The 17,480-nt window shown below is 38.4% G+C and overlaps 3 protein-coding genes across 12 annotated transcripts in view; 2 read left to right on the plus strand and 1 right to left on the minus strand.

The window, feature by feature from the left end:
• Nucleotides 1-71: 71 nt before the first annotated feature.
• MPHOSPH10 (M-phase phosphoprotein 10) overlaps nt 72-17,480 on the minus strand; it is a 1,076,704-nt gene continuing 1,059,295 nt past the window's right edge. For 3 of the 5 annotated variants that reach the window (XM_025154008.3, XM_025154009.3, XM_046899309.1), the window contains 10 exons: nt 5,118-5,778; nt 4,273-4,421; nt 3,692-3,854; nt 3,287-3,428; nt 2,780-2,847; nt 1,990-2,127; nt 1,658-1,768; nt 1,316-1,423; nt 701-931; nt 72-353 (listed from right to left, as the gene is read on the minus strand). In XM_025154008.3, coding sequence (XP_025009776.1) covers nt 204-353; nt 701-931; nt 1,316-1,423; nt 1,658-1,768; nt 1,990-2,127; nt 2,780-2,847; nt 3,287-3,428; nt 3,692-3,854; nt 4,273-4,421; nt 5,118-5,778 — 1,921 coding nt within the window. In that variant the 3' untranslated portion in view covers nt 72-203. Of the gene's footprint in view, nt 354-700; nt 932-1,315; nt 1,424-1,657; nt 1,769-1,989; nt 2,128-2,779; nt 2,848-3,286; nt 3,429-3,691; nt 3,855-4,272; nt 4,422-5,117; nt 5,779-5,868; nt 6,516-17,480 lie in introns of those variants that run through there. The other 2 variants (XM_015278997.4, XM_040706894.2) reach the window with 2 other exon arrangements.
• On the plus strand, nt 7,120-16,942 carry MCEE (methylmalonyl-CoA epimerase). 2 transcript variants are annotated; one of them, NM_001293217.1, is made up of 3 exons: nt 7,120-7,251; nt 11,824-12,161; nt 14,447-16,942. In NM_001293217.1, exons 1-3 carry the CDS (start codon nt 7,182-7,184, stop codon nt 14,597-14,599), a joined length of 561 nt encoding a protein of 186 aa, NP_001280146.1. In that variant the 5' UTR covers nt 7,120-7,181; the 3' UTR covers nt 14,600-16,942.
• Nucleotides 16,009-17,480, plus strand: part of APBA2 (amyloid beta precursor protein binding family A member 2) — a 91,831-nt gene continuing 90,359 nt past the window's right edge. For all 5 annotated transcript variants that reach the window (XM_040706882.2, XM_040706880.2, XM_046899297.1 and 2 more), the window contains exon 1: nt 16,009-16,270. The gene's annotated coding sequence lies outside the window, so the exon portion shown is untranslated. The remainder of the gene's footprint in view (nt 16,271-17,480) is intronic.

Raw genomic sequence — 17,480 nt, forward strand, 5'->3', positions numbered from 1 at the left:
ATAGTTACAGATCTGGCTGATGTCACCAAGTTTTTGCTTTGGAATGAGAAGAAAAGACAGAGGAACATGTCTTTATCACAGTTTAGACCTTCCCAGGACATTTTAATGATGTACAAAGACTAATAACCATTCCAATTCAGCATTAAAACACAGTTTCTCTATGTATTGATAGATATAGATCTAGTACGTATAAAAAAAGTCAATTATAATTTAAGTTTATGGACAGAGACATCTTTCTGCTTTTTCTGTTTCTTCTTCAATTTGTTTGCATCTTTGATTTGCATTCTCACTTGATCTTGTAATTGGGAGAAGAAGGCTTGGGATGACTTCACGGCCTTGTCTTTTCCTTCATCCTGTCAACAGACAAATAGTTATAGCCAAGAAGTATATAAACAGCACCATTATATTTATCATTCTTTAAAAGAAGTCACATATAATCTGTAAGTAATGATTGACTTTCAGACAGTCCTATTTACCTAATGTACTTGCTCAAACAAACTACATAACAAGGTTTCGGCAGGCAAGCACACACACTACTTGGGTCCAACATATCTGAAGGGACTGTAGATGCAATTATACCAAGAGGAATGTGAAAGAAACAAACCGTTCCCTGTAAGCATGCTAAACATTATCCAGGGTATTTTAGAGCACCTCATCTAGTGAAAAAGAGATTATGCAGGGATATTTGAGAGCACCATACCTTGAGTAGTGACGCTTTGCCTTCTTTTGTCAGCTTTTTTAATTTTGCTGCAGCAGCTTTTTTGCTGAGCTTTGTGCCTTGTTCTGGTTTCATCTTTTCAAGAAGTTTTTGCCGTTTTTCCTTTTCCTTGAGCTTTATACGTTTACGAAGCTTTTTCTTTCTCCGCTCTCGTTTTTTGTCTGTGGCAGTCTTTTCTGCATCTGTTTTTACATCACCAGCTTTGTTCTTTTCCTAAAGAGAAAGAGATCTCTATAGCCGCAAGCACACAAAAGAAAGCTCACCTTCGAGTGTTCAAGTCTGTCTTAGCAATTTGATTATTTCAGATGTTTAACCAGCTTAGGGCAATAGCACATTAAGACAGGTTAAAAACCATCAGAAGCTGATAGATTCTACTGCCATTCAACTGCCCCTTCCACTCAGCTGTATGCTGGGAAAAATAATTATCATCACAAGTAAAGAACAAAGCCCTACCATACTATCACAACCTAGGATACCTGGGTGAAGGGTGAGGCAGAAATCTCTCACTGATGAGACAACTGGTACACTTTCATATAATAATAAAAAAAAAAAAGTATAAAAGAAAGAAAGAAACAAAGAAGCGAGGATTTTTATTACCTTGATCTCCTCTGGTGCTAAGAGAGCAGCATCGCTAACAGCAACAGGTGCTACTTCTTCCATACTTATAGCTGGCAGGTTTGACACTATTTTAACTTCTGGCACAGGCTAGAAATAAAGAAACATTCAAGACTGAGCACACCATTTCGCAGGAGCTTATAGGTAACTGGATATACTGAGTATTTGGTTTTGTTTACAGGCAATTATAGTGTATCTAACATGAAAACAGTACAAGTTCTATGTTCACTTAAAAATATACTTGGAAAACGGAACGTCTCCAGTTTGGGAGATTAAAAAAAAAAAATGGAAGAAAAAGAGTAACTTTGAAACAGAAGTACATACTGGTTTGGGTGTGAAGTGGAAATTACAAAGCGCATCCAGTTTTAGGAAAAGCGAATCCATCATCTCCTGAATTTCTTTGTGCTCAGGATTTTCTTCTTCTTCTGTTTTTTGCTGCATTAATAATGCAATGTTACTGCAACACCATTCATAAAATGATTTTACTTTAGCAATATTGATAACATAGTATGCAATTCACAGCTATCCCACATATGAACACTAAGAAATACTGAGGTATTTCCACAAAGGTGAAAGCAAGTAGCAGCATACAAGTAAATACACTCATTTACATGATGAAAACATCAAACCTAGAGGAAAAGCATTGTTCATGTTACCTGGTGAAGTTTCAAGTATTCTTGCTCATAGATCTCAGCCAGACTCAATTTACTCTTTTCATGATCCAAGGTAATGCGTTTCTTGTATTCAAAGGCATCCTCTTTTGGTCTTTCTTTTGGTACTACATCATCCCATGCCTGAAAAAGTGATAAATTAACGATCAAATGCAAGTACAGACCAATATGTGTAACAGCTCATTTCGAACATGAACTTATCTGGTATATTAACTAGTTCATGCACATGGCTCCCCAAAACCTCTGGAAGTTCACTCTCTCATTTGTAAATGTAATAGAAGACATACAGTTTAAGTTTGCGTGCTTACTTTCAGTGGATCAGGGCAAAAAAAAAATAGTATAATCAATAACAAAAGTTTAATTTCCTTAAATACTTAATTATTTTTCCAATATTTATTTATTTTTAATAATTATTTATTTAACTAGTAGTTAAATAAATAACTTTTATTTATTTAACTAACAGTAAGCCCCAACAACTTGGGGGATACAAATCCTCTATCAGTGTCTTTTAAATAAAATAAAGTACACAACTGAGCTTTAGTTAGTACTTAGAACACACAAGGAGCTACACAATTAGGGTCACAGTCAAAAGTTTTGAGACGGGTATTATATTCTAAATTAAGTCCTCATATATTTTAAAGACAGCTCAGGAAAAAATAAACTGCCAGTTGCAGAAATCAATCAAGAAAACTCCCTTTCTAACATTTCAAGAGCTCAAACACTCTGGTGAAATCAGTTTACAAACAAAATAGAGAGGAGCAAGCAAGATATTAACCTCATCCAATATTCTCTGCTTGATGATATCTTCAAGTTGAAAAGTAGTTTCTTCTGTGATCACAGGAGCTGAGAAAAAGAAAAGATTAATGTTTCTGCAGCAAGACATACTTTTTGTTATGAGGAATAAAAAAAAAGAAAGTCCTCAACAAAAACGTAATAGAGTGAGATTTTTATCGATAGGTGAAGCTAAGTAAGTAACACTGTTCTCTTCTACTCCAGAGAGATGTAAATGGGAAAGAGAATCATATTATGTGGGACTCGTAAGCAATTAAGTCTGCCACTGTATTAAGGAACATTCAAGCAAGTTAAAATTGAACCAATAAGACTGCTGTTTCCCGTATTTTCCAGAATGAAAGTGCACAGCCTCAGGAATGCGTTGAGATGTTTACCTGGAGTTCTTGTTACCTTACTCTTGAGTCAAGGGTGTTGTCAGCATGCTTAGAGAGAAGACAATCCAACATGACAGGGCAACATGCTATCAAGAAAGCCACCCTTCAGTACTTACCCATTCGGACTGCATGATCAAAGAGTACTGTTTCCTCCAAAAGGCTGTTTTCAGGTCTCTTATGTCCAGTCACTTCCCCTCTAAGCTGCCAAGGTTTCTCCTCCAGCAACTCTTCTTCTAAACTTTTTATTTTTTCACTCATCTGAAATACAAATTTCCTAAGAAGTTTAAAACAGTTCACAAGTAAACTCAAAGAAAGAAAAAGCGATTTCAAGTACTTCCAATTCCTACTCACATAAAAATGTGAGAACATACCTCTGTATGTACATCAGATATACATAAACCACTTTTACTTTTCCTAAGTTGCAAGCAGCCTCTTCATGTTTCTCTAACTTCTTCAGAGTCTGGCAATCATTAAAAAACAATGGCCACAGTTTCAAAGTATTAGAAAAATAAAATAAATACCTTTTCCTGTCTCTTCTCAAAAGACGACTTAGTCTCATTGAGATCAATACCCCTCTCTAATTGCATATCCATAACATCTTCTGTTTCACTGTCATCTGGCAAACTAAAAGAAACTTTTTTATTTCTCATGTTTTCCGTGACCACTTCATTAATATCCTCAGCCCTGCAAAATCAAAATACAATGCACAATAAAGTAGAAGTAGTTTAAAAGCCACCATTTTTACATGGAGATATTTCATTCACTACAGTTTAACTGGCACAACCAACTCACAGTTAAGAACTACAATAGACATTCAACGAAGGCAGAGACACTAGGGAAACTTCTATACAGTAAAACCAACTTTCAATAACTGAAGTTACAGTTTTTACCTGATTTAGTGAAATAAATGCCAAGAAACACTCAGGAGAGGAGTTAAATACTTTCTAAGATGACAATACAATCCACAGCGATACAACAGAAAACAAAATGGCAAATGGTGAGTAAAGAGAACCTGGAACTCTTCCTTTTCTACTTCAATGGAGCGACACATTTAGTGTAAAACTGCAAGAACATTTTAACTGCAAATAATGCATATACTTACTCAGACATGCTTTCTTCATTCTCCTTTTCAATAGCACTATCTGCTTCCTCGTCCTCATAGTCCTCAGCATCATTAGCTACTAAGTCATCATTGTCATCAACAGGATCAAAGAAATCTTTGTACGTTAGATCTCTAGAACTTTTAACCGGCTAAAAACATGAGAAAGAAAAACCTGTTAGGATGACAGAAGACTAAGGGTATCCTGCCTCTAACACCTGGGGAACAGCACTATTTATGTAACTAATGCAGTTTAATGATACAGTAACTTGAGAATTTCAGTATAACCTCTTACAGAAATAGGCAAGACATTCTGACAGTTTCTTATTTCAACATATACAAAAGTCAGAGAGAAATAGACTTTGCTGATTATTCACTGGCATTTGTACATATTCCCTTATATCTTGTGCACTCTTTGTAGCAAGAATCTCAAGAAATGTTAATAAGAAAAGATTTATTTTCAAAACAAGTACACAGCAACTCAGCAAAATGAGAGTTACAAAGCCACATCCCTGAAAAAAGAAGTTGCCAAGCCCCCTTTGCTCCGGCTCTGCACCAGTCACCCATGACTTCCTAGACTTTAATTCATGCAGAAACACAAGACCCATCTAAAGAAAAACCGGAATAGGAAGATGGTATGTTCTTCTACATCAGCTTATTTTGTTACAGAGATTAATGTAAAATATATTATTAACGTAAATAATATAATATCAGAAATAATCATTAGTCATTTAACCAAATTTAACTTGGCAGTTTCTACTTTGAGCTCAAAAATTTATAGTCACCCTACCAGATACCAGATCCTGATTTAAAGAAAATTCAGAGAATTATGTTACTGATATTCTTACTTTGACTTTAGCTTCTTCAAATTCTTCTTCCTCATCCTCTGAGATAATGTCTTCAAAATAGTCAATATCATCTTCCTCCTCCTCCTCCTCCCTTTCCCCGTTTTCCTTCTCCATGTGTTCTAGAAAAGCTTCCATCTCAGCCAGCTTAAAAAATTTGTCATCCACTACAGACTTTCTTCCTGTGTTTTTCACTGCTGTTTTCTTGGCTGTTTTTGTTTCTTGCTCTAGTGCTTCAATATCAAAGTCAACATCAGAATCTTCATCACTGTATTCCTCTATTACGGTTTCTCTGGGTTTACTTTTCTTTTCTTTAGCTTCAGTTTTGTGTTTTGTATAGGCATTATCCTGTTCGGTTTCTGCTTCTATCGTGTCTCCTACTTCACTATCACTGATGGCTTCTGCATCAGAGCTGTCATCTTCTTGGTCAGAGATCAGGCAAAGGTCTTTATCGTTGGTACACTGTGCAACAGACTTCTTGAAGACATCAAGAACCGCATTATTCTGGAGCTCTAGTTGTTGCCAGATCTGTTCTTCATCAAAGTTCTCTATCACCAGCTCTTTCAGAGGACTTCCACGAACTACACTGCTTCCAAGAGCTTTATTTAAATCATAAAGAGTCTTTGTTAACGTTCTGAAGTCAGCAGCCAGCTCATCCTGCACACTAGGAGTAGGAAAAAAAAAGAACTTTAAAAAGCACAGCAGGCGTTGTATTTCTGTTCCACCCCCCACACTTCTACTTTGCAGAACTCACTCGCTTTCATTCATCCACAGCTTTTACTGAGTTAACCACTCAGCCACGTTTCCGCAGCTCTCTGCTGAGGCCCTTTGGTACTGCAGACCGGCATCCTTCAACAGCTACTGCTTTCACATAACATTCTACACATCTGAATACGGCTATCGAGCATCCCCAACTATAAGGACGTTGTAGTTAGTCTCTGCTGCACGTTCCCCCCCTTCTGTACCTGCACCTACTGTATTTTGATCACATGTAAGCAACCCAGAAGTTTTGAGGCAGCACAGCACCAAACACCCAAGATCCCCAGCCTCAAAACAGTAACTCTCACTGACGCCTCATTCCTCAGCATTTATCCTCGGGCAGCCATTCCAATTTATCCCAGCATCAAAACACAGAAGGAAGAAACAGACATCCCGACGGCTGAGGAAAGGTCTGGGACGTCGCACAGGTGGGGCCCAGCAGAACGCGGCTCTACGGCACCAGAAGGCCCGTCGGGCCGCCATGAGGCCCCACAGCGAGCGCCGGGCCCCGCGCCCACGCACCGCGCAGTACCTGAGAAAGCGCTCGGGCCGCGCCGCGGCAGCGCCCGCCACGCGGAGGCACCTCTCCAACCCGGCCACCGCCGCCATCGCCCTCACGTGCAGCTGCCCGGCACCGCCCCCGAGTAGTCGGCAAAAGCTCCGGGCACCTCCAGCAGCCGGCACCAGCGTTCCGCACACCAACGTTCCGCCCGCCCACCCGCTCGACCTCACTCGGCACAGCGTCAAGAGGCGGCCCGCCCCCGGCTGCCCAGCGCTGGGAGCCCCACACAGACCCGGTACCGCCCCTCAGCACCTCTGCCCGCGTCCTCCCGCTGGCACCGAGCTCTTAGAAGTCCCCGTGAGGGGCCGGGTGGTGTCCGAGCGCCGATGCTGATCTACACTGTTAATTACGGAGATATTTATTAGTGGGTACGGCACAACACGTACACATGCCTAGGATGTGTCAGAGCACCTTGCAAAGCCCTATGCCTCAAGCACCGAGCCCGGCCTCCTCGTCACCCAGAGGCTCTTCCACACCAGTACTTCACTGCACAACGCCTCTCTCCCCGCGGAGCAGAGCCGCTCACACCTCAGAGAAAGGCGGCCGCGCAGCCCCTGGGGCCGCGACACCACCCGCTGGGCCGGGCGCACACCGTGACATCCGCATGGGCGTGCAACACCTCGCCGTCACCGCGCCCGAGGGCTCCGCTCGGCTCCACCGGGCAGGGGGCGGTGGCGGTGACGGCGGAGGGCGGCCTGGCCCCGCCTGCCTGCAGCCGGGCGGGCTGCGAGCGGTGGGGCGGCGACATGGCGGCCTCCCTGGGGCGCGCGGCGGCCGGTAATGGGGGGCCGAGCGCGGCGGGGCTGCTGAGAGCGGGTGCGGCGCCGGGCCTGGGCGCACGGCGGGAGCGGGGCCGGGAGCGGGGCTGTGCGGGGTAGCGGCACCTCTGCCTGCCCTGGGCGCAGAGCCGCCCGCGGCCTCTTTTGGTAGCTTTACGGGCCTGCTGCTTGCTGGGCGGCATACCAGGATTGGTTTTAAAAAGGTCCGACAGGGGTGGCGTTATCTGTCTTAGAATAAACTTACGCAGCAAACCACCTACTTAACTAGGCACTAGGCACTAGGATTGAGAAGCAAAGCGAAGCAAAGCGAAGCCTGCCTTTAAAATGTAACTTAGAGGTCAAATGCAAAATCCTTTCCCATTCACTATAGTAATTACCTCAGCTGTTCCCTCTCCTAACAGTAATGGCAGACTGCCCTCACTGTACCCTCACCGCACTGTTTTACTGCCACTGACTGCAGGAGAAAAGTGAACGAGACTCAGTGCAGTCCGGTGCTCCTTCAGAACTACGGAGCCCTTCTGATCCCAAAAGTACCTCTGGCACAAACAGAGCAGTGCTAAGGCCAGTCCAGGCCTTGCTGGCTGGCAGTTCCAAGATGCTAACAGAACCTTGAAACTCCTGGGGTTTCAAACAGACAAACTATGCCCTTTTTCCATTTGTTCCAGAAAGCTTATACACAGTACACACAGCCCCACTATGCCCGACTCCTTGTGGTGAGAACATTGTCTTTGCATGTGGGAGTTTTTCTCAACGTCAAACCAAGCCATAGAGCAGTGCCTCTTCTCAGTGAGAAGGCTCTTCTCACTGTGACCCACAGCTCCGTAACCCCTCCAGAGAGCACTGCCACACTCAGTAAGATTTTGCTTGTAGTTATTTACCTCACCGTGTAAGTCAACAAACACTGCCCCCCATCAGGGGCAAGAAGCCTATGAGTCAACATTTGCAGGATGCCATTTTATGCCTCTATCAAGACAGTTACACATGTTTAAATTCTTGATGCACTTAACACTAGCACCCAGACATTTAACAATTAAAAAAATAAAACCCAAATAGATACATTAAAAATATTCTTCAAATGAAGCTGAACATGGTAACATACATTCCACAGTAATGCCAAAGCCAAAGACAGTAATCATATATGAGGGCAGGGTGCGCTGAATCTTCTCTAAAGGACAGAATGCCTAAAAAAATTCAGATTGGATTATCGGTGTCTGAAAAATTACGTATTTAAAAAGAACAGTAGGATAAATGAGATATATAGTAGGAGAGGAAACTGCATGTGTGAATTTGGTCTGCACATGCAAGTTTGTCAAACGGACAGATGCTTGGATAGACACTTCAGTCACAGTCTCCATTGGTTTCAAAAGAAACAAAGTCTTATTTTTTAACATTGGATAAAGTTCAGAGTTATTTGAGTAATTCTGTAAGTTATTGGATGAATGCTTTTGTGTCTGGAGAATGTAACCACATCTCTCTGAACAAAGGACTAGCTTTGTGATGTATGCATAACTCACTGAAACATGAAAGTGATGGAGTTTCATTCTGAAGTTGCTGGAAAGCTTTCTTTTTCAGTGCAGGGTCATCCTTTGATTATTGGGTGTGCTACTTCTTAGCATGGAAATGAGGCCAAAAACATGAAGATGAATAAAGAGTAGAATTTCAAGTAACTAGTAACTATATGGGTACTAATCTATATAATGCCAGAAAAATACAAATGCTTTCTGTTTACTCTCAGCCAATTCATACTGATGCTTATGGAATTAAAACATGCATATGACTAGAGCTAGGATAAAGTCACACATCTTCACAACTCTAAAAAGTCCTCCGTCCATACATACTCACTTAAAAAATAGGGTTCTTAGGAGAAGGTGGGTTGACACATAATTAATGCTAATATATGAGCATTTTGACTTTACAGGAATCTTAGGATTATTCTTAACTTCTTCACTCCATTGTTATTCCAGGAAATACTGCAAACATCAAATAATTCTTGAGTAGAACCCAACAGAAATAACACTTTCTATTTCCTTTGCTATTGCCTCAGTAATAGCCAAATAACGGTCTACCTCTCTAATTTTTGTCAATTTACTTGAAAGTAGACAAAACACAAATTTAATCATAATAGCCATGTAATCTTACGCCCTTTGTGAAGTACGGCAAGAATTACAGATGGGAAATATCCAGATGACTGGGAAACGTAGCTTTTCCTACTGGTCATGACTGCCTGAAAATCTACATTAGTCGTATTTCCACTCAATCATGGCATATTAATACTTGGAAACAGGAAGGAAATAAGAAAAGTGCTTAGAAAATATCAGAAATAGTATAGCAAGTGGTCATTTCACATCTTTGTTCTCTTTTGGAAAGTACTTTCTATAAGTGAAACTTTCCTTGCTTCACCAAGAATTGAATCAGACCTTGGGAAGTGATGACAGAAAACAGCTATTAATCTTAGGTAGATTGAAAAGAGTATTTGACTTTTTAAATGCATTATTTACTCTGGTAACTTGGTTAAACTCAAGTCTAGCTAATTATCCATTCCTCTAATTATACCAACTAGGAAGTGCATGTTTTGTTTTGTATGTTATAGAGCATTGCATACTACTGCTTCCTCAGGCAATTGCTTTGTTCATTCCAGATACAGTTCCATTTAGATAACAACTGTATCTACAAAATAGTTTCTGCATGGATATTTGAGAAACAAAAAAGTTTCTTCTGCATAGAAGTTGCTGGTAGATTTTGTTTTAATATGCAAAAAGCTGAAAAGTACTTTGAAATACTGAGTTACTATACTATCACTTTTGTAACCTAAAGGTAACAAAAGCAAAGAAGAATTTTCTAGAACTTCTGTCTGTGATGAAAGTGATGACAGGATGTACTGTGTGAAAGGCTGGCAGGAATTACACCAGAGCACTTACTTGGAGAGCTGAGCAAGCTTATGAAAGCACTTAGTGTAGGATGCTGATTTACTATCAAAATATTCTGAATACGCTTACTTTTATGGTAGAAAGTATTGAAAATATGTAAACTGCATATCATTAAAGCTTATACGTAAGCACACACACATACATGTCTCAGTACTGCATCATTCTTGTTTGTGAAGTAAAATGAATTGGTAGCTGTAGTCTTCCAGCAAAAAGGTACTTCCGTTTCCTACTGTGAAACCAGCTGATTAATTACAGCTACTGCTGTACCTTACAGGGACTAGTAACCTTCCAGAGTACAAAGAGCCTGAAAAATGTAATCCAGTCTATCCTAAGTGTCTTGGAAAGCATTCAGAGTCTCAGTGCATCCTTGGCACAATCTCTTAGCAAAACAGCACATTTGTGAATTTGCAGCTAAGAATGCATCAAAGACAAATGCTGAGATGCCTCTAGCTTGGCCTTGAGGCACTGGGAACTCTGACATGGCCTAAAGCGAACTGGCATGAAATTCAAATGCTGCCTTTCTGAATATATCCTTTCATTTAATTCTAATTGCAGTGCTAGATGTAACCAATAAGAGCAATGTTTCCCTCCCATCTCTCCAAATTCAACAGACTGATACTTATTTGTAATTGTTCTAATTCTACTTTTTTTTTTCAGATTAAAAAAAACCCCAACTTTTGAACTATTTGAGCAGCACAGAAATAAGACATAGTACAAAGTTCAGTACTGTCTTGTCAGAGCAGTCTGAAGAGTTTTATAGACATCTAAGCAGTTCTTCATTGTACCTCATTCCTCCAGGATTTCTCCACCTTTTATCTACATCTAGATGTTACCCCTTGCCTTTGTGTCATATTGTCATTCAGTATGTTTTGTTTTTCATTACTGTTTCATTTATGATAAGTGGTAGTTTTTCTTTAAGTCATGCTGAAGTCAGGGGCACTAGTTGCATTAAAAAAGCAAATATCATTTTAATCTTCTGAATCATTATTGTTCGGTAGGGCATGGTACTATTCATTGTACTTAGAAGAGAAATATTTCTAAACATCTTGAAACAGGTTGGTGAAACTAACTATAAGACCTGTATGGCACATGAGAAAAATAAGAGCGGTTGAAGACATAATCATTGGAGAAAGAGAAAACAGGAAATGAAACACATGAGAGGAGATGATAGCGTTCCTCAAGCCTCAAACACAATATGACATTTCTCTCCTTGCTGGAGTTAGTTCTAACAGATAAAAGCTCAAGTCTTTTATCTTTCTTTTGGGTCTTGCAGCATCAGCTAGTTCTGTCCTAGGTTTTTGTTGTTGTTCTTGTTTGCTTGTTCTAATTTCTACATGCATAGGTATGTCCTTGTTTCTGTATTTTATAAAAAGCTCTGAAAAATTCAGAAGCAACTTGTAAGTACATTATAAAGCTGACTGCTGTATTTGGCCACATATTCCTATTTTAAACAAGCACATATAAGCATTTAGAACACTTCTGAATAATTATAGCCTCTGAAAAAGAATTTCTCTTGAGCTGAGAGTTCTACGGAATAATTCTTTCCTTGGTCTTTGCCTACAGTTTGCATTCCACAGTAGTTTGCTTACAACAAGGAGTTACATAGGTCTCTTAAAAGGGCAAAGAGTGATACTGATACTTTCTCAAAAGCATCATATCGATGCTATTCACTTTTTTTTCAGGGCTTCTTACCAGACTGCAGACTTCAGCTTCAACATTACGGACTTTATTATCAAATTCTTTTTCTCAAAACATTCCAAGCTGTTTGTGGAAATTGGGCCGACTTAATCACGTAGCAATTGCAGTACCTGATCTGGATAAAGCTCAGTCCTTGTATAAAGATGTGCTAGGAGCACAGGTGAGCGAGACTGTGGCTCTTCCTGAACATGGTGTCTACACTGTCTTTGTGGAGCTGGGAAATACAAAGCTGGAACTTCTACACCCTTTAGGAGAGAAAAGTCCCATTGCAAGCTTTCTGCAAAAGAATAAGACTGGAGGGATGCATCATATCTGCATTGAGGTATTTAACATAATATGTTATATAATAAGATAACATATATTAAAGTTTGGATTTTTTTTCATAGGCTTCAGCTGTGTAAGGAGCAAACATATAAGGCTGTCATAGTTGTGAAAATTTCTGTTGTAGAGATGGAAGTCTTAAATGTGGCTTTTTTCTGTTTTGGAAACCAGGGTTCCATTCTGTAAATTATGTGATGAACTTTTCCTCCTGTATGCTGTAAAAATTATGTGTTGTTAATATATATCCAGTGTGGAAAGCAGACAAGCCCAAGGGCTTGTTAAGAGTACTTGACAGGTGCTAACTTCTTGACATTGGAACTTCCTGATATACCCTGGAAAAAGACACAGTTGTAAGTTTAAGCTAAGGTTTAGTTTAGATTTTCAGTAGTTTCTTGCTGTTTGATATGTCATTGATAATTGTATAAAGAAGTCAAAAAAGACCATTGGTCACAGTGACCAAACGTCAGCAAAGTCTGTAGAGTTTCTTCTGTCCTGTTTTTCTTGTTCAGCTGAGAGATAAGTTTGGAAGCAATAGAGTATAAAGGTGCTGGGCATAGCAGTCAACTTATTTAGTACACTCATATTTTAGTGGAGACATTAGATGCAAAATTCCACATTGCTGCCTATTTTTAATGCTTTCCATATTTGAGTATTGCAAACTTTATTATTTCACTCGAAGACTTATAAATAAATAAAGGGATTCCCAAAGTGAGTGAAATGGTTTTCCAACTTCATCTACAAAGATAATTTTTTTTTAGAAACGTGAAGGTGAACCCAGGAAACGGGGAGTATAGAAGAAAGAAGTGATTTGCAGTAAGACCAAAGTAATGCTCAAGCCCTCTGTAGAACCAGCAGTACTTAGTTATAGGTACAAGAGGAAGAAGATGTGGGCACTTTTCAGCAAAAGCCTCCCAAGAGTTTCATGTAAATGTAATACTTTTTAAGAAGTTTTAAGAAATATTTATTACCATCTGAAATTGTTCTGTCTAGTTCTCCATTCTGTAGAGATACTTCTTGTTGAAGACAAATCAGATAAAGATTGTCCTTTATATAGGAGAATATAGGAGAAAGTCTCCTATATTAGTGGTCTCCATGTAAAAAAATATTTAGTTGTTGGCTTGATGTTTAAATGGAACTGAAAATGGATTTGGTCACTGCCATAGACAATCAAAAAGAAAAAAAAATTCAGAAAAACAAGCAAACAAAAAATTGCAACTGATTGTTGATTTGAAATTTGAAAATATTTTGTAGAAATAACTTTCCATGAATAATCTTATTGAAAAAAGCTGAATTTTAAAAAATATCTTTTAGTACTAAGGTGGAAGTCTGATGAGTTTATCAAATTGCTTTTCATTTCTTCCCTCTTATTATTCAAAGGAAAATTTTATATAAATGTGTTGGTAGAGAATTTGCTTTGGACAAAATAAGCATTTTTAGAAGAAATTAAGTAATTCCAGATGATCTTCAATTGAAGTTAGTAATTGCAATGAAAAGAATGCTGAATGTTTGGTAGGATATCTAGTCCTGAAACTCTTAACGTGATTGCAACCACAGACTTTCCACTGTTTGCTCTCATTGCTTCCTTAGGGATACAGAAATTGATTCCAGTTGAGCCCAGACACAGTTCCTCTTCTGGCTATCTCTGCAGGAGCTGCAGTAGCTTTTCTGCTTGGGGAAGCAACCTGAAGGGGGCTATAGGCTACTTCTGACACTTGTGCTGTCTTTCTTTATATAACACTTGAGTCATTTCTTTTTTTCTTTTTCCTTCTAGCTGACTGGTAGTTGTGTGTAGGAGGAGTTGTAGGGAGTTCTGAATTCTGATGAACAAAACTGCAGCAAATGAGTAGGAATTAACAGATGTCTGTTACTCTGAGTCAATGCTAGGCATCTTTCATACAATAGCGTTATGAATGTTTATTCACGGAGTTATGTACAGACACCTCAATTGGGACAAAAACAATGCAGTTATTTTAATTTTAGGTCATTGTAGATTATTGACTATTGTCTTTACTAAACTGAGTGCTGATTTTATTATTTTGGAGGATGGATGCATTTAAAGTTTGGGAACATTCAAACAATTTGATGTCATGACATCAAACTTAAGATCACATTATGTAGTTTAGACAGGTTTTTGTTAATTACATTTTACTACAGGAAACTTCTGAAATGTAATGGTAAACGCTATTATTATAATTGAATTTGATTAAAAAAAATGACAAAGGAACAGGTCATAGTCTGGGGATATTTTCTGATGAACTTCTGTAAACCGTATTTTTCTTTTATAAGGTTGATGACATAAAAGCAGCAATGGCAGAACTGAAGAAAAAAAAGATTCGAATATTGAGTGAAGAGCCAAAAATAGGTGCACATGGTAAACCTGTGATTTTTCTTCACCCTAAAGATTGCCACGGAGTCCTTGTGGAACTTGAACAAGCCTGAGCTGCAATATTCATAAATAGGACAATAAATGAATTGTGAAGTTACTGAGCTGGTGCTGAGAATATTGATGTGCTATTCACTCTTTACAAATTCACTGTAGTTCCTGTGGATTAAGTACAGCTTTTGAGCAATAAGATAGTGCTGCAGATTTCTTTTTCCCGCATTTGATTTTCAGAATCAGTATGTTGACATTTCTTGAATTCACTGTGATTCTCAAGATGTATACCTAAGCCAAGTTGCATTTATAACAGTAATTTTGTTCTGTTGCCTCATGTTCTTGCCGCATGGCTTTACTTCTGTAACCACAGAAACTGTACAGTTTCTAGGTCATCCCACATTATTTTGTTCTACATTTTAAAGCAGAGACCCAATTCTCAGTGACAACAGTAAAAGCTTAGATACTCCCTTTAGAAATAAAGGGAAAAGGAACACTGTACTTTTTGTTTTCACCATTCACTGTCTGTGCTTCATGATGATTGACTGGTTCATGCAATAAATAAATCCATATGTTATTGTATGGCTATCTGAAATCATTAAATACCTTTTCCTTGGCATAACAATTACTAGTGAGGAAGTTACAAGCATAAATCATCATGTAGTTGTTTTACAAACTCTGCATATGCAGGCAACGGGAAGAAAGTGTCTGAAAAATTACTTGACTGAGATATATTTCAGACTTTCAGATGCATCTTTTTTGTCAGGTAGTGAATATTTGTTTTCAGATTTTATCCATGGGAAGATCTCTGAGAGACACCTGAACAAATAGTGGGAAATCACTTGCTTTGTAAATATTGTTTTCTAATGCAAAAGTGCTTACAGAATCACTGGAAAGCATAAGAAACATGAGTCTTGTTGTGTACAGTCTCCTCACATCAAAGAGCATGCCAGTGTACTTAGTTTCTCATACACTGCAGTCACAGTTTGTTGGCTTATTCATGGCCAGAATTCCCTTTATTTGTGCATGTTGAGCAAGCAGTGTTTGTCCTGATACTTTTCTACGTTTGTTTTGATATCAACTGTAGAAATTGAATATTTTCTGTTTCTCTCATTATTTTTCCCAATCCGTAGAGATAATATTTTTACTAGCTAAACCACAACCTGGATTTTTTATTTTCCTACATCCCTGCACATACTGTGAATTGCTCCACCTTGATCTAAAATAAGTTAATTTTATTCTAGGATTAAAAAAACCCTCAGTTTTATCATGTTTATCTGCAATTAATCTACCTGGATTAAAAAAAAAAAAAAGTAGTATATCAGTTTGTTTTCATTATTACCATCTTTACCCAGTTTATCATAAGTTTTGGAATAACTTTTGTTTTGAAGCCACAGTTTCAGCATTTAAAACAGTTGTGAGACTGACAACTTGGAAAGCTGTGAATGAATGACAAGGGAAACTTCTGCTCACCACTTCCTGAATGGATATCTTTCTTAATGCACATGCAGAAGTATTGCTGCATATTGTTAAGGACAGTCCTTGGATTTGGACTGTCTTGCTATGGCAGATTAATGGAAATTGGTGTGACCAAGAAGATCTCACTGGAAAACAGTGGAATGTGGGGATGTTGAGATACTAACAGAAAGTGCTTAGTTGATTCTCTCCTTATTAGAAATTCTTCCTCTAGTGATATGGACTTGGGTTTGTTGGACTCATTACATTAAGAGAAAAAGGTAAGAGTTAATTGTTTCAGTAAATACTCATTTGCTTTATCAGTGTATTTGTCTTTTTGGTGAAATTATTAGACTGCGAAGCAGAAGAAAATTCCTAGCACTTCTCATGTTGTTACTGGGCTGCACTAGAAAGAGGAAGTTAACTGATAGTTTAAATCACGGAATGTTGAATCATGTAAGATTAATGTGGGAAATGGAAACTAACATCTTATAAAGGACTTACTTATAACTTACGAACTTACAAAGGAATTGGCCAACATTTAAAAATGGAAGATCTCCCCTTCTTGGAAACACAAACTCTATCACCTTTGATAAACATTTTCAAAGCAGTTTGAATGTTTTATGAAATGTAAATGTATTTTATTGTGAAGGTGGAATGTTTACCTCCTAAAATTGTATAGTCCTTTAGTATCTATAACATTATGCTATCTCTGGTGTTTCATGGTCATTTGTACTGTCACATTTTTAAGAGCACTGTTAACTGCTAAATATACAGCATAGATTCACAAGTTAGGAAGAGTTCTTCCAAACATTTTAAGTAGATATATTTTGAAGCACTTTGTGACATTTCTAGATGTAATATAAAGTGATCTGTAACTGTTATGCTTTGTTACCATAAAAATAGTACAGAGGTACTAAAATCTTCCATAAAATGTTTAATGAACCTTTTTACTCACTTTTACATTGCATTTTTTTCAGTAATAAAGATAAGTTTAAGTCATGATTTAAAGGAAACAAATAGTTCTAAAGTAATAAGTAACTGTGAGTATTCTGAAGGCATAAGAAACAAGACACAGTTTGCATTAAATGGGAAGGAAAATCTCACTTCTGCATCAGTGGCTGGTTTGTATGGAAAAGATTATTTTCAGAAATTGAAGGTTAGCAAAGAAGTATATTATTGGACTGATATTATGCGCTTTATTTTTGCCTTCCATTTTGGTATGCTAAATGTATAATCATCTGTCTGAGTCACTATCTCTAAAATGAGGTGAAGGGAGATTGTTTGTTAGGAACTTAAATTTAAGAATTTAAAAAATGTATCTTACTCCCTTTTGAACCAGCTGTAGCACAATACTTGCAACTGCAGCAGCTTCGTGAAGAAAACACCTGGCTGCCCTATCCGACTGGGAGTACTGCTTTTGGTGTACTGATTGGGAAAGTGAAAAGTTCATTATGTATATGAAAATTATTTCATTAAGTTGATTTTCAG

The sequence above is a fragment of the Gallus gallus genome, chromosome 10, assembly GCF_016699485.2.
Source record: "Gallus gallus isolate bGalGal1 chromosome 10, bGalGal1.mat.broiler.GRCg7b, whole genome shotgun sequence".
Lineage (NCBI taxonomy): Eukaryota > Metazoa > Chordata > Aves > Galliformes > Phasianidae > Gallus > Gallus gallus.

Coding starts and splice junctions, on each gene's coding strand:
- MCEE (NM_001293217.1), top strand. CDS start 7,182: ATGGCGGCCTCCCTGGGGCGCGCGGCGGCCGGTAATGGGGGGCCGAGC. Junction 7,252..11,823: donor GGCGGGGCTGCTGAGAGCGG/GTGCGGCGCCGG, acceptor CTTTTTTTTCAG/GGCTTCTTACCAGACTGCAG. Junction 12,162..14,446: donor TGCATCATATCTGCATTGAG/GTATTTAACATA, acceptor TTCTTTTATAAG/GTTGATGACATAAAAGCAGC.